The sequence below is a fragment of the Peromyscus leucopus genome, chromosome 5, assembly GCF_004664715.2.
Source record: "Peromyscus leucopus breed LL Stock chromosome 5, UCI_PerLeu_2.1, whole genome shotgun sequence".
Lineage (NCBI taxonomy): Eukaryota > Metazoa > Chordata > Mammalia > Rodentia > Cricetidae > Peromyscus > Peromyscus leucopus.
The window spans coordinates 65601160-65618547 of record NC_051067.1 but is presented as its reverse complement, the minus strand read 5'-3'; the positions used below and the strand labels follow the sequence as shown (position 1 = coordinate 65618547).

Below are 17388 nucleotides of genomic sequence, written 5' to 3'. Positions count from 1 at the left end.
GCTGCTTGCTTTTAAGTTTTTGGTTTGTTCTTTCGTTCGGCTCCGTTTTGACACAAGTTCTCACAATGCAGTCCAAGCTGGCCTCAAACTCTGCATCCTCTCACCTCAGGCTCCTGGCTCCTTGGATTATAGGGTGCTTCTCTCACATACTTATGGAAAAGAAACCATCCAGATTTCCCGAGAAGCATTTTCTAGGCCACCCACTACAGGAAACCAGAGCCACCAAATATAAAGCCTTTGAAATGATGTAGATATTCTGTCAGAGTCTACCAAACACAGACACACTTTCCTGTTTCCCTCTATAAAAAAACCATCCCTACCTAAATACTCAATATCACAGAGTAAACAAATAATTTTTCTATGTTTACAATCACTCATATTGCCATTGTCCTGGATATTATTATTTTTATTACAAATACACAGTTTTATGGCATCAAAACCATATTGAAGCTTAAGCAGGGTTTTTTCCCTGGAACTTTTTTTCTTGTGGACTGGCTTGAGAAATGAGTTACCATTTAAAACATGATTTTTTTTTTAAAGAGAAATGCTTCCTTATTGCCAAATATCTCCCCAAACCCTCTGAAATTTGACCTGTGTGCAAACAAAGATGTGTTCCAAATTCAACAAAAGTCTTAAAAAAGTCTTCTCACACACACACATCCAGGTCCAGTGAGTCTGCCCTTAACAGGGCTCGGTTTCCACAGTAGGAGCTGGTTATTCTATCAAGTTACTCCAACGTCTCCCAAGTTTGAGGAGGGGACACTGAGTGCCTTTATAAGCCATCAGCATAATAATTCTAACCTGTGGCCACTTCAGGCAACAATGAACAAACAATCTCACCCATATTCACCTCACCTGCTGCCCAACCACAGAGCATCACCATCCAAGATGGGATGGGATAGGGGTGACCATACATATATGCCACTAGCCAATAGGGCATGCTTTATTTTTAATTTAGATCCCTCATCACCCTAAGCTTCATGGAGATTCACTCAGCTTGGCCTGTCACACCTCAGAGTCTGAGGACAAGTGAGGAAATGTGGAGAGGAGAAGAGGGGGCCACACAGCTCCTGCTTTTCTCCTTCAAGGAAGCCAGTGCCTGCTGAGGTCAGCAGAGAGGGATAGAGGTCAGACAGACGAGTTCCCGCTACTGGTGCATTGGCCTCCCAATCCAAAGGTTGGGGCTCTGTTATTTAGTGAAGCTTTCAACCTCTTGGGGTTTGGTTACCTGTCTTCTAAAACCTCAGGAGAAGGATCAGACATCCATGAAGGTTCTGCCTCCACACTTCACGGTCTTGGTCAGAAGGAAAGGATTTTAATGTGGCAGTCCCTGCCCCCCTTTCCATCGTCTAAAACATTTTGAAACATTCAACTGTCTGCAGCATTCAGGCCGATCCATTAAATCTAATTTGTTCCAGATACTTCTTGGAATAAGATTTTAGAGTCGAATAAAGTGTTTCTCAACTATACTAAAGATGGTAAAATAATTTTTTTTCAAACTACCAATTTTGTTATTTTGGTGGACTTTATCCAGGGGTTTGGATAGCCTTTCAAACATGCTGTGATCTTTAGATAAGATGAGGTTGAAAAAGTAAACCCAACCAAGGAACCGCAAGTTTCATGAAGAATAAAGGATTTTAAGTTTTTCGATGGGCAAGATTTTTAATAAATGGCCCAAGTGTGAACTGATGAGGAAAAAGGCTGAAGAATGTGAGACCGTGCCTAGGGAGAAAGACAAAGATGCTCAGAGCCATCTGCGTTAGACCCCAGAGCATCTTCCACAAATAACTTCAAGAAAAGGGAGAATCTAAAGGGCCTTCCAAAGACTAGACCAAGAAGCATGAGAGACCCACATCCTAAGCACTGTCCTTGGAGGTGTGGAAGGAGGTCGCCTCTGAGTCTTCCCTTGCTTCAGCAAGACTGATCCCACAGGAAGTCCAAATTACATCCAGATCATAGGAACAGAGATGGCAACAACCCAGAACCAGTTCCTCTGTCAAGGATTACAGCTCTGCAAATAGTTTTCTCGACTCAAGTGGCCAGCAGACAGTGGCTTGGCAAATTTGCATAGTTTGTCTTATCCCTAAGAGTACTTTCTTTTCTGTTAATTGCCTCTGTCTACTGTTTCTCATCAATTCAAAATTCAGGGACCCCGTCAGTTCCTAAACAACAGCCCTGGCTCACTCCCCCACCCCAGTCCCCCACCTAGCATAAATCTTTAAAATGAAGACATAGAGAAAAAAGAATATTTCACCTGCCTTTGTCATGACCTACCAATTTCTTTTCATGCCTTTTGGAGTCATTTTCAAGGGCTTGAATGTTCACAGCCACAGTTTATTTCATAGCTAAAGCCATCTTTGATGCCTGTGACTTACCCCTATCATGGTCAGTGTCAACTGCATGCTCCCCTCCTCCTTTGAGAAAATAGTCTAGCCATCCATGGCTTCAGAAGGTCTGAGCAAGACAGTCCACCTGGCTCTGGTTTTCTTTTCCAGTCATGATGCTGTAGTTACCATCTGTGCTTGCTACTGAATTCATCTTCTCCATCCTGAAAAATGACACTTGAGGTAGTCCATTGACTTCCACTCACATGCATCTACCTGTGTGTGCATGGGAGCACCTGCATGCACGTATAACATACATATGTGTACACCCCATAGATATCATACAATGGAAAAACACCACATCCAAAGCCTAAGGAAGCTTCAGCACCATCAATTGAGTGCATTGATTCTTGTAGTTAGACCACATAACTCAGGAAGAAAAAAAGTAGGGTTTCCTTCTGCCCACAAACCCTTAACATGTATGTCTTAATTGCAGGGTACATTGGCCCTCTAGGCTTGCCTCCTCTTAGATTTAATTATAGTCCATGAGTATAGTCTGTTCTTTCGTGTATGCTGGGAATACCTGAACTCCAAAGACACATTACAAACAAGAAAAATGGGATACAATGCTTACATGTGGACTCTCAGGGCCACAACTCATTTCACTCAACCGCTTTCTTCAAATCCCATTCTTCTAACTGCACTGCACTTTCTGGCTATATAGTGTTCCTTTAATCCATAAATTTAAACCTATACCAGAGTGAGGAGTTTGGGGGGAAATTATGAAAATCAAAAAGTCTTGTTGGGGTCAAATTCTGAGTAACAGCTGGAGGAAAAAAAACATACTTACTACCAATTATTTTCCTTGTTACAGAAAGAGGTTGTTTGTTCTTAGGGAGTCACTTGAGTGTTTACTTGGAGCTTCTCATAAGCATTGAACCAATTTACTCTTGACTGCATGTCTGCCTTACCCGGGTGCTCAGAGACCAGCCTCCCTCACCTCCACTCGTCTCAGGCCGGAGAGAAGTGTGGTCTATGTGACCATGGCCACTAAGAAAGAGACTCCACTATCCAAATAGAAAATGGATTTAATTGTTGTTTACATTTCTTGGATAACTGCTCCCCTTTTGTTATGTTTTGCTTTGTGAAATAATTTCTGGGATGCCATTTGAGAGAACTGGCTTGGGCGCTGTTTGAAGACCCTTTGACTGTGGTACTCCACAGTGGCACTTTTTCTGTCTGCTAATCGGTGGTATGAAATGAAAGGAGCATGGTCCGTCGACCCCTGTCTTGTAAGGGCCCTGTTTTCTAGCAAGCAGGAAGACCTGTGCTTCATCCAGAGACTGTGTATTAATACTGACAAATATTATAATGCACCCCAGTACATATGTTCTTTATTTCCACATAAGCCACATCTGATGAAACCACACAGAGTTCTTGGTTTGGGGCCATTGTTTTATTAATACTGATAATAATCATAGGTTATAATTTGAGAATAGAAAATCGCAACTAGAGACTAAGGAAATGGCACAGTTGGTAAAATACCCACCGTACAAACACAAGGATATGAGTTTAATCCCAAGAACCTATGGAAAGAAATCACCCAGAGCCAGAGACAGGCAAATCCCTGGGGTTTTCTGGCCTGGCAGCATAGCCTACTGGGATAATTCCAGGCCAATAAGAGACTCAGTCTCAAAAAAACAAACAAATAAACAAAATACAAAACCAGGAAACCCCAAAGTGGATACCACTTGAGAAACAATAGCCAAAAGTGTACTCTCGCATCCATATGTATGTGCATACACACTTTCACACATATATGAACCTGCACACACATACACAATAATAACCATGACCCAGTTTTTCCAGTACTTCCACTGTGTATGTTAGCTTACATCTAAAGGCTGGGACAGGAGATCACAGATTTAAGGTTAGCCTGAGCTACATAACGAGACCCTGTCTCAAAGAAAATGAAAAGAAAGAGAAGTTGCACATAATAAATCTGAAATCCATGACAGTAGACAAATACAGAAAATGTAATACAAAACATATGAGGAATTAGGGATTTACACAATTCTTAATTGTCTGTCTTAGATCATTTTTTTTAAATCTTAGGCTGTAAACCCTTTTCTATCAGATCCTGAATTTCTGAGCATTTGTGAACAGCTCCTTTGTTTATCCTTCTGGTAAGACCAGGCTCTGTCATTGTCCTGGGAAATTCCAACATCCTTGGAGCTGACACATCTGAGTTCTCACTTTGGCCATTGGTTTTGAACATGTTCTCTAGATACGTTACTTTGATCACACTCAGCATCCTGTTCTTCATCCATTCCATTTTTATAATGTTCTCATTTCCTCTCTCCAGTGAGCCTTTCTTTCTTAATATGCATGCTTTCTTGGAAGCAGTCAGCACAGCTCTACCCACTCTCAAAGCTACCTTTGGCCAAACTTTCTTTCCAGTCATGCCAAGAATGCAAGATGATTTCCCTGGACATTCTTTCAGAAGTTGTCATAATCTCCCTCCTGCAGTCTCCAAGTCACTGCCCTGAAGGTCCTAACCAGACATACTTTCATAGTCCAGCTTCTCCACCCTTTAGCTGGTAGTCCCACTATATCCCAATGGCTGGATATTCATGGGGCCATCCTTATCATAAGGAAGCTCTGTCCTCCTCCATCTCTATATTGGCTTCTCTAAATCTTTACTACACTCTGCACTTCCCATCCATTTCCCTTCACATTACCGTTGGTAGTGGCCTGAAGACAAGTGTGTCTCCAAATGATTGATTTCCATATCACAAAATCCAGCTCATGATATACAGCATCTAATATTCTCTCTCATCTTCAACTTCTCTGTGCAACACTTTGGGAGAAAGGTAATTTCCTTCTGCTGCTCCAGGCTTAATTTTTCTATATCAAATGTCCCTGTTCCCTGTGTCTTCAACCTCTTCTCCTCTACCATCCCTTCCTTGGATCTTACAAGCCTCAGAAGTTTCCTTCCTCATCAAAATAAAAAGTAAGCCAAATAATTAGACCTGTATCATTTTCAAGAGTGGTCAACTTCTTGCCTATCACTTAAGGTTCATCTGAAAACTAGTTTTTGTTTGCTTGGTTGGTAGCTTCGTTTATTGTTTGTTTGTTTGTTTGTTTGTTTGTTTTGGACAGGACCTCACGGTGCAGCCCTGGCTACCTGAAACTATCTATACAGATTCTAGCATGAAAGGGGCCACTTTAACATGTGAATGGCCATTTGATACTCTTCTAAACAATTGTCACTTATCCAAACCCTCTTGAATAATTACAATTCAATTTTTACCCACAGAATCTCCCACTCGAGAAAGGACCACACATTCTTAGCTGACACAGCCAGTCAATACTTACGTCTCTCATTATATCCTCCTCTTCATGATCTAGGAGACACCTAGAATCCCTTGGTTTTGCAAATTTCCCTTTTATTCCTACTGAACTTCCCACCCCATCCTCCCAAGTTGTCCATGTTAGATCTCCTCTCTCTGCCTGTTTTCTCGTGTTTCCTAGGAGCATGCATGTGACTCTTGGCTTCTTGCTTTATCTTTTCTCATGGAGACCAGTAAGTAGCAATCATGGATGGGTCTGATAGTTACTTCTAGACCACAGAAAGCATGTACCACATGAAATGGAAGCCCAGAGCTTCATGATGATACAGCTCAGGAACAGAAACCAGGTGTGCTGCTACAGCGTGAAAATCAAAGGACTCTTGATGAGATGAATCTGGGGATGCAAACAGGAGCAAAATCCAGCATGTCACAACCCTGTCTGGATTCCATCCCTTTGTCCAGGCCCTTAGATACACTGATCACCACTGTTTTATATTTTGTAGTACATCCCACATCCGCTATGCCGGAATTTCTTTTTTCATTCCAGACATGAGTGTAATAGTGTTGCTCCTATCATATATAGACAAACCAAATAAAGGGAGGCTTAATATTCAGAGTGAAAGTGGGGAATAGAACGTTTCTGTGTTCAGTTGGTTGTAGGCATTCCAAACTTTTGCCGTTGTGACACAACACTGAATTTCTACAAAGTTTATACTTGAGAACTGTGCAAACAAAATAATAATAAAAAAATCTCATAATGCTTTAAGCACATTCACTACTTTGTATTGGGACCCATTCATAATTTTCCATGCTGCTTATGTCCTATGAGCTGCAGCAGGTTAGGCAGATCTGCAAGCAAATACTGTCACTAGGATATTGTATGTGGTTCATCGGAATCCCACAATGTGTTTTCAGCCAGAAGTTGTGCTCAGCAGGGACATTGAGATAAAATCACCAGTTCTAGAATACAAACTAACTAAGAATGGAAAGCAAGCTGGAGTATGGCAGTGTGTGCATTGGAAAAGCCATTGTCCTTAGGACACAGCTCTCCTCACAGGAGCACTTCTCATGAGCATAGGAGCAGGTCACAGTCATGGAGACAGTAAGTTGTAGACCACATCAGGCTATCCCCAACCCTTTCTAGATACCCTGGGGTTCATCTTTCCACATAGAAGAGTAACTCATGCCTGGAATGGCAGCTTCTTGGTTTCTGCCCTTCTGGGGAAGTGATTTCTTCTTAAAATCTCATCCTTACAAGATAAATTTCCCAAGAATGTGCTCTCTTGTGCCTCATGGATTCCTATAACTGAAGAGTGGACAGGCGTGTTCGTTGTCAGTGTGAGCCAGGTCGTGTCAAATGTGCCAATGGCAAAGCCCAACCTTTGTGAACTCTCATGTGAATCCAGTTCAGTTGCCAGGGTTTGAGGTGAAGGAAAAATGTAAAAGCTGTGGCTGTGGCTGTGTGTGGTGACTCCCGCTTTCTCTCTGCAGCCTGCTGCCTCCCCAGAGGACACCCCCGAGCTCAGCGCCTTCTTGAGAAATGCTACAATTCCTCACCTTGTCAGGAAGAGGGATGCGCCAGTGGTCCAGCTCCACAGACAGAGCCCGGCAAAAATACTGGTGAGTTGTCATCACGTGCACAGGACTGGAGGAAAACATTGGCTTAGACAGAATTCCCAGACACAGTGGTTTTAACTTCGACTCCTTTTCAGTCTCCTTCAATGCTCAGACACGCCTGACGACTGGGGGCAGCCTGTACTGTGAAAAATGAAAGTGTCTTTCTTGTAAAGATTAAGGAATGCTTGTGATATAACCTTTATATTCTTCTAAATCCACCATGGAGGCCTCTTCAGAGAAATAGAGATGAAAGCAAAGTGTGACTGTGAATCCATTCCAAGAACAAAAAGAACAAGACAGGAGGAAGGACGGGAGTAATAATATCCATACATGACAACATCATACTGAATCCCATTATTTGGAGATTAATTTTTAAAAATCAATTTAAAATCATTAAGTTTCAGTTGTTAGCCCACCCAGAGGCCCTGAGCTAGGCAGTTGAGATGAGTGCCGAGAACCCATCTACCCAGTGTGTGTCCTTACAGTGTCACACCTATCCCTGAATCTCATGGGGCTTAGCTTGTCCAAAGGAGGCGAGCACTGTGTGTTCAGGGAAACCGAGTCATCTTGTCATTCGTATGCACCTCCATGTGTGTCCAGGTACTACTTACAAAAACCACGTGACAGGATTCAGCCTAGGTGCTTTTCAGCGCATGAGCAAATGTGATTAGTCATGGGCAATGGAACACTGAAACACCTTGAGGAAGGATGAAATCAAGTCACTTGCAAGAAAATTAATGGAACTAGCAGACATCATATTGAGCAAAATAAACCACACAGAAAGCAAGAATTGCATGTTTTTTTCATATATGGAATATAGAATATAAAAATAAAAGATCACCAGAAATCCCACTATCATCTTAGCAAGCCAGCAAACACACCCAGGGACTTGGGCGATACATGCCTATAATCCCTACACTTGGGAAACAGAGACAGAGAGATCAGGAGCTCAAGGTCATCTTTGTCTACACAGCAAGTACAAGGCCAGCATAGGCTACATGAGGACCTATCAAAAGACCTGAATTAAAGTAATAAAGAGGCTACTGGAAAGGTGGGGGATAGAGAGGAGAGTAGGAGAGGGCAGCCAATAGGCAGGTGAGACCAAAATGTGATATGTGTGTGTATGAAAAGTCACAGTGAAATCCATTAACATGTGCAATGAGTATGCATCAACTTTAGGAAAACATGGATAGCAAAAGGGTGAGAAGAAAAAACAGTATCATATTTATTAGGAACTCTGTTGCATTGTATTTCTATGTATTAGTTAGCATAACATAAAATCTCCTTATAGAAAAAAATAGTGTGTTCAGGTTTTCTGGGTTGAAATGTGGGGGTCTTGGCACTGAGGGGCTCTGGTGGGTCTAGCCTGATCTTAGTCTGGAATTTGCAGAACTGTCAACATGAATCAGTATTTTTATGCAAGGCCCTTACCCACCCCAATGCTGATTCTAATCTTATCTCCTCACCTGTATCTGCTCAAATGAATGCTCGTCCTTTCCTGACCATGTAGTAAAGGCATAAAGCAAGCATCAACTTTCAGTTCATCAGCATTTCACAGACAACATCCATAAGGACTCAGTTACAGGTACATTCTCAAATTCTGCAGAAATCAGAGACCACCAGACATCCCATCCTCTTTTCCAGCATCCCTAGGGACTTGGGGTAAGAACAGACTGATGGATAGAGCAGAGGCTGGCTGGGAAGATGCTTTTTTGCCTCATACTTGTACCGAAGAAGCCCAACCTGATGTTCATTATCTTGCACTGATTCCAAATTGAAGCTGCAACCTCAAGTAGCCAATCCAAAGTCACAAACAGAAAGGAGAGAAGCCTTCATCAGGAAGCTTCAGGACCAAGGAAAGAATGAGGAAAGGATGGAAAAGATAGAACTCTGAGCCAAGGAGAGTTCTATAGCTGTTTCCACAGGAGCAGCAGTCACTGCCCTGGCCAGGTGGGGAGCTGGGAAAACCCCAAACCCATGCTGCTGGCCCTCTCCCAGAAATGCTGAATGACTATGAGACTCCACTGGGTACTACAATGCTCTATCAGGCCTGCTTCCCTACCAGCCCACCTATCTAAAACCCACAGATGAGAATATGAATGGTTTTCCCTGCATTGCTTCCCCTGGGTAGAGCTCAGCACCTGGCTCATGTGCTCAGTGACTGTGTGAACAAATGACTCGGGTATGAATTCACTGAACCACTGGTGATAGCTTTTAGAGTCATAGCTCAAATGCCCTTAGAATACCATTCCACCAACTCCTGTTCTTCCTCTCTGGTCCTTAATCCTCTTAACTCTCAACACAATTATGAAAAATCTACTGCACAGATTAAAAGATAGTTTAAGTTCTGACCAAATTTAGTAGCCACCACACTCACTGAATTCAAAATACAATGTCCATTCTGGCACTATTTCAGTGAACCCCATTGTTCCAGGCAGTCATAAAAGTGACATAATTTCAGGTAGCTAAAGGGGGCAAATCTATATCCAAGGGTTTGAATCTCTGAGTTTGGCATTTGCATAATTGAAAGAGAAGTCATGACAAATATTGTTACTTTTCTCTCTGTTGTGACCAAACACAAGACATAGCAACTTAGTGAAGGATTTCTTTTAGCTCACAGTTTTAGTGATCTGGTTCACCGCATGGTCCCTTGGCCCCATGGGTTTGGGCAGCACATCATGGTGGTAGGGTGTGTGGGAAAGAAGAGTTGTTCATGCCCTAGCTGACCAGGAGTCAGAGAATAGAGAACACTAGCTCTCAGCTTGCTTTCTCCTTTTGTCCATTTATTCATCTCACACCACAAAATGGTGCCACCTACCTTTGCAGATTATCTTCCCCTCTCATGAGTCATTCTCTGGAAATGGCTTCACGAGCATGCCCAAAGGTGTGCCTCACCAATCTCCTAGGAGACTGCAAACTTAGTCAAACTGACAGTAAAGATTAACCATCACAAATTTCAGTTGTCAAAATGGAAAATTTGAAAGTTATAATTTGCAATTGATCAAATGGAGAGCGGTAGTATGAGTGAATGTTAACAACGGCTTTCTCCTAACCAAAGTGGAGAATTCACTAGGTGTAAATAGCATCCCACTCCCTCAGCAAATTAGTCAAGTCGTGGAGCGGGTTGTTGAAGAGATCAAAGAGAGGAAGAGGAGAGGGGTTCTAAGAAGAGGCTAGCCTCAGGTACAGTAGGTGCACAAGCTACGTCTGAGCAACAACTGTACATGAGGTTATTCGTTTTACGATAAAGATGCATTGGCGTGGCAGAAGCATTTGTTCTGCTCTGTAATATGTAGGCCTTGGGCACAGGGTGTTAAGACCCAGGGGAACATTCCTGTCTGCAGACTCTGTTTCTTCCTGAGTTCTGAGTCCAGATCAGTTCCTCTGGGGCCACAGTCTTGGTGGTCAGCTGAGATGGAGGCACATGTGAGTTTTGAAGAAGACAAATGGAACAGCATGTAGGAAAGTGGGAAAAGCTTGAATTGATTGTAACTTTTAAAGCAGAGGAGGAAATATGTAAAAGCCTGATAATCCTAACTACTTATTCCAGTCCAATAAAGTAGGACAATTTCATTCCCAATTACAGTGCTAACATTCCAGAACATATCCCTAATAGTCAAGAGCTTCAAAAAAAGGATGATGGGGTGGCATAGACACAAATCCCAGCTGTGTATTAATGAGACAAAATACTTAAGGAAGTAGAGTTCCCATTTGAGATGATAAGTCCTGCGGGGAGATGGTGTGGTGATTGCACAACTGGCCTGGCCTCTGAAAATAATGGAAGAGGTTTTTGTAACTATGTCCTAGTGCTGGAGAGATGTGGCTCACTCTGAAAAGTGGTTTCCTGGCCAGCATAAGGACCTGAGTTCATTCCCCAGAACCCATGTAAAACAGCTGAGTATGGGGTGTGCATTTGATCCCAGTACTGAGGAGACAGATATGTTGGGTGCCCAGGGCTCAGTGGCCAGCCTAGCATCTTTGGCAAGTTTCAGATCAGTAAGAGACATTGTCTCAGCACAGAAGGTGGGCAGTGCCTGAGAAATAACATCTGAGGTGACCTCTGGCCTACACGTGCATATGCATACCTGGGTATGTATACTTGTACACACACACACACACACACACACACACACACACACAGGAACACATACAATTGTGTCTTAACTTCTAATATCTGCTTATTTCTTCTTAACAGGAAAATTAAAGCATGGAAATAAAGAGTACAAGGGAATTTAACTCCAATATCACACTTAAGGGAAAAGCACCTGAGATACAAAGGGAAAGGCTGCAGTAATCAGCAGATTATGGTTCGAGGGCCTGTACTTCTGTCAGACTGTACAATGGCTTCAAAATGTTAGAGTGGGCAATCCTTATCATCCTTTTTAGAATAAATTAATAAAACTGTATGTTGTCATTAATAAAAGCTGACATCTATAGAATTCTACTGTGTACAGTAAAAATGGGAAGATCCCATTGGAAAACCAATATCCAGACTTCCACAGAACTAAATATTTGCAAAAAAACAAGATTCAAATTCCTCTTTAAATGTCAGCTTTGTGCATGAATCTTGAGCAAAAGAGCAGTAGAGATCTATAAATAGTATTCTCTTGAAATCTGCAGGCATTTGTGTTGTAGGTCCAGTTTCTCCCCTTCTGCTATTTCTCGTTAAATATTTTAACATAAATTTCAATCTCTAAATATCATAGGAGCATTTTCCTTGCAAATGATTGCCAAGACAGTCATTAGTTTCTGCATCTGATTTCAAACTCATATTACAGTCTCCTTTTCTCTTATTGGCTCAAAAACTGCAAACCATGCAACACCCACCCATGTCCTTGAATCAAGACAACTCTGAGGAGAGGATGATTATGTAAAGTTTACTCTAAAATCAAAAGCTAAAGAAGACCTCCTACAGTTTTTGTTTGGTTACAACCAAGTACGGCATCCCATTCCTGATTAGGAATTTGTAAGTGCAAAATGCCAACATCCTGTGTTGGGATCATGATTTCCAGTTTGCATTTTTTAAAATGTGTATCTCCAACATGGAAACTTAGTTCTTCTTCCACCTAAAGCCATCTCCGCCTCCCTCACCTCAGGCCCCAATGCTTTTGTACTGATTGCCTCCCTCTCCAGACTTTTCTCTGCTCTCTTTACCTACTTAACTTACCATAACCATGTCTTTCTTCATTTCTTTTCTGCATCTGATGCTATTGACCAGCTCATGAAACTATCACAGCCCTTCTCTTGCTCTCCCCGTATGTCCTCTCCTGGCTGTCCTCCTACCCTCGCTTATTCACCTGAGGGTTTTTATAGACCGCTCTTTTTCCCCTCTGTACCTGGAGATTCCATCTTCCTGCCTCCTCTGTAATACGCTGCTTTGGGGGGACGGGGAGCTGGGTACTTTTTAAGTCCAATTATTGGTCTGCACAGGGAAGGTGAAAAACAGACTGTGCAGTACCCATGTATTCCAACACTCTATTTATTAGTCATCTTTGCCATCACTGTGATCAAAGCACCCTACAAAGCAAGTTCAAGGGGGAGAGGTTTATTTGAGTGCAGTTTCTGAGAAGTTTCAGCTTGTCCTAGGGAAGGCAGAGTACCAGGAGAAGCTCTTTCTGGGTCTTGGGAGTACATGAAAGCAAGTGTACATTTGTAACCAGTCAGAAAGTAGACAGTGCAGGTTGGAACCAGAAGCAAGTATAACCTAACAAGTGCGCCACTAGTGGCCTCCTCCCAACCAGGTTCCACGTGCTGACGACTTCATAGCCTCCCCAGACAGCGCCACCTGCTGGATACCAAGTGTTCAAACAAATGAGCCTGTGGAAACCGGGATCCAATGAGAAGATTCGTTAGCTAGGTAGAATTTCCTTATCGTGAACATTTTCCACGTTGTATGTCTTGTATTTAAAAAGGGGTCCTTTATAAGATGGGTAAGTGTCTGGTTTGACAACAGCGTAATGCATGGAACTTTTACACAAGTCAGCTCTACGATCAGGAAGCAATTTGGACTGAAGAGAGAGGGTTGCGAAACAATTGCTTATCAACGAGTCATCAACTTTGGGTCCTTGAGGTGACAGGGACCCACGAGCCTCCTCTACAAAGTCTTCCAGGTTTCCCCAGTGTACCTTCATCTCTAAGAAACATCTTCCCGAGTTCTGAGAAAATGAGGAAGAGTTCACCAGCTACCACAAGAAGATGGAGCCCTTAGAAAGGAGCATGGATTTAACTGTACTTTATGATCCATTTTTACCTTTCTATTAACAGGAAGCAACGTCTCATCATTGCTAACTGTTCTTTGTCTCAGTTACTTCAGTGAATTTGTTCTTTCTCTAAATTAAATGGAGTAAATTAAATTTGCAGGCAAGCTAGAATCGTCTGAGGAAAGAAAGCAGCTTCGGTGTTGATTCTTTACTGCCGTTCAAGACACTAATGTTCTGCCTCTGCCTTGGCCTTTTTCAGAACTGCACAAACATCGAGTGCTTGCAAATCTCTTGTGCAGTGGGGCGACTCGCAAGGGGAGAGAGTGCAGTCCTGAAGGTCAGATCAAGACTGTGGGCCCACACGTTCCTCCAGGTAACAATGGCATTGACTAGTATCTTACACACTATTCACCCAGAATCTCCTCCCGAGAGATCCACACCAAGCCCCTCTGTAAGAATTTCTCATTTGTACATGTGCACATGTGTGGATGTGTTATTGTGTGTGTGTGTGTGTGTGTGTGTGTGTGTGTGCGCGCGCGCGCGCGCACGCACATACTAGTGGGAAGCCAGAGGTCAATGCTGAGTGTCGTTTTCTATCCTCCTCCACCTTCCTTTCTGGGCCAGTCTGTCACTGAACCTGGAGCTCACCAACACAGCTAAGCTGGTTGGCCACCTCTTCCCACACCCCTTCACCTCTGTCCCCATCATCCGCATGGCAGGCATGCGCCACTATACGTGGCTTTTTTCATGGGTGCTGGGGATCCAGGCTCAGGTCTTCATGCTTGTGCAGGAAGCAGTTACTGACTGAGCCATCTCCCCAGCCTTGATTTTTCATTCTATTATTTTTAAAGTTTTAAATGTAAAGATTTTCATTTTTAAATTTCAAGGATTTAAATATTTCAAAGGAAATTTCCATAGGAGGGGTGAGCCAAGATGGACTGGGGGAGACACTGGACATGAACTTGCATGGGCACACAGAGATACACATGCACACACTACTGTCTCCCCACCGCAAAGCTTGACGCACTTCCTCACTGCACAGACAGAGAAAGCAGCAGGCAATCTTCAGAGTCCAAGGATCCAAACTCTCTTGAGATGCTCATCTGGCTACAGCCCGTGCTGTACTGATGCTGTCTGAGAGGCATTTTCTAGAACAATCTTTCTATCTCAGTTCCTAGTCACCTCCCCCAGCAGATAAAATTACCCTGAGTCCCTGAGAGCCCAAGGAAAGACTGCTGGTCAGGCAGGAAACAGCACAGAATCAGTGTGGAGACACAGCCACGCATCCAGAAAACGGAATAAACAGAACCAAGGTAGAAAGAAAGAGGAAGATTGTTCTAAAAGCTCTCAGACAGCATCAGTCCAGCACAGGCTGTAGCCAGGCAAGCATCTCGGAAGCGTGTGGACATTTTGAATCTGACGATTGCCCACTGCTTTGCCTGTCTATGCGGTGGTGAAGTCCACTGAGCCTTGTAGTGGGGAGAGAGCAGTGTGCCCGTGTCTATCTGTGTGTGCACATGCAAGTTGAGGACCAGTGTCTTCCCCATTTGAGTTCCTCTTTATTTGTGGAGGTGAGATCTGTTGCTGAACCCAGATCTCTCAAATTCTAGCTAAGTCTAGCTATTCAGCTTGCTAGGCGAGCCTTTGTCTCTGCCTCTTATGTGCTGGGATTGCAGATGGCCACCACACCTGCCTGGCTTTTATGTGTAGAGTGAATGTGGGTTGTCATGCTTCCACAGTAGGCACTTTATTCACTGAGCCATCTTCCCGGCTTGACTGGGAGTACATTAAAGATTTATTTAGATTTATGTCTCCTTACACTGAGAAATGAAAATCAATTCAATGATACTACTGTGCTCAGACCTTATTATTTGGGGAAGCTGTCAGTGTAGTCTTGCTCATATTCTTCTACCTCCCAAGCTAGACAAACTCATCGGCCTCACATGACAACGAAAATCACCTTTTGTCTTCCATTATGTCTCTTTTTGTTACCTTTGAGATCAAGTCTCCTGCGCTCACCAACAGGCTAGCCTTCAGACCAACAAGCTCAGAGAATCTGCCTGCCTCTGCCCCCACCCCACCCCACAGTGCTAGGATTATAGACATGTACAACCACACCTACCTTTTTAACATAGATGCTGGGGATCTGAACTTAAGTCCTCATGCTCACAAGGCAGCCATTGTACCAACTGAACCACATCCTCAGCCCTCTTCTCTGTCTCTTTACGGACACGATCCTTGGATTTATAGCCCACCTGAATCAGTATGTCATCTCAAACTTGACCTTAAGTCCACAGAAGTCATGTTATGAGATCCCATGTGGCCATGAATTTGTGGGGAGGATACTCAGTCCAAAACAATAGCAGTATTACATCCCTCCAGCAACCTGTACCATTCCATTCTGCTACTGTGTAATAATCTAGTTCACACGCTCTTTAAAATACTTTGCTAACCTTAGTGTTTGGGAGAATTAATTATGGCTTAAGGCTTTTATTTTGATTTTTCTTTCTCTCTGTTCACTCTATATCTTTCCCATCAATTTTCAGATATATCATTACTAATCTTGGGCAAAAGTTGTAATTAGAAGCAAGCCAATGTAGATTTCTTTTGCACTCTTGGTAAACATTGGCCAAAATATGGAAGAGAATATGTAGGGAAGCATGGTTATGAATTTCATAGACAGATTAATGTCTGAAAACTACCTATGAGCCAAATGCTCTGTAAAAAACCAAATCCACACATTAAAAAAAAAGTTCTAGGGCTGATGTCCCTGATTTAAACTATGATCTGTCCTCACTGTCTTGATGGCTATGGGGTCAGGAGGAGCAAGCTCAATTTTATTCTGAACTGGCTTATAAGTCTGAATAACCTTCTGTGTGAGATGAAAGGATTGGACAAAAGTCTCCTTTCTGTCCTGAAAATTCAGTGATGTATGGGCAGCTCATATGGAACCTCTCCTAATAAGTTATTTATGGTGTTTATTCTACTTAGCTAAAGTCAGCAATAACTCTGTGTGCTTTATTAATGGCCTCCTTTTGTATTGTGTTGACACTTTGGTTGACTCAGAACAGACTATATCAAAATGGCTCTCTCTAAACATTAAGGAGCAGCCAGCCAAACCTTCCAGAGAGGTCTGCCTGTCTACAAAGAGCCAGGTTTCTGTTGAATGATGATCATGCAGCTAGGCACCAGGATAAATGCTCATGTGTGAATTACTTAATCTTTAAAGCGAACCTGTGGGATACATACGGTTATTATCAACTACATTTTACAAGAGAGCAAACAAAGACATGAAGGTTAAGTGGCCTTTTCAGGGTCACATAGCTGGTAAGAGAAGGATTCTGGGAGTTTTAGTCTCGAGTGCATCTCTAGGTTAGAGTGCTGAACCAGAGATCACCACGTGACACTCACCTACTAGAAATTTCATGTCATAATCACGTGACTGCTAACCTATACCCTGATAGTATAGGTTACTCTATGGTAATCACATTATGGAGATATTTTTCTGGAATATATAGGGCCTTACTACTACTGTGTTAAAGAATCTATATATTTGTATAACATGTTATTTCAAAATCCAGCAAGGAAGACATTGGTTGGTTTGAGACAAGAGCTCACAGCCCAGGCTGGCCTCTAACTCACAATCCTCCTGCCTCTGCTCCTGAGAACTGGGATTACCAAATCACAATACTCCTGACTCTGCTCCTGAGTACTGGGATTACAGGCATGCACCATCACCCCTATGATAAACAAAAGATAATTCTTGGGTTGTACTGCTTAGTAGAGTAGTAATAGTAATGAACTTTGGATTCAGAACTGCCAATCATCTTGTTCCTTTTCATTTCCTCTGCCAAAACAGATCACTAGGGCCCCACATGACATCAGTCATACCTT

The 17388-nt window shown here is 42.8% G+C and overlaps 1 protein-coding gene across 1 annotated transcript in view; it reads left to right on the top strand.

The window, feature by feature from the left end:
* Itga8 (integrin subunit alpha 8) overlaps positions 1–17388 on the top strand; it is a 175347-nt gene that overhangs the window by 140434 nt on the left and 17525 nt on the right. The window contains 2 exon segments of the mRNA XM_028870532.2: positions 7169–7297; positions 13754–13867. Coding sequence (XP_028726365.1) covers positions 7169–7297; positions 13754–13867 — 243 coding nt within the window.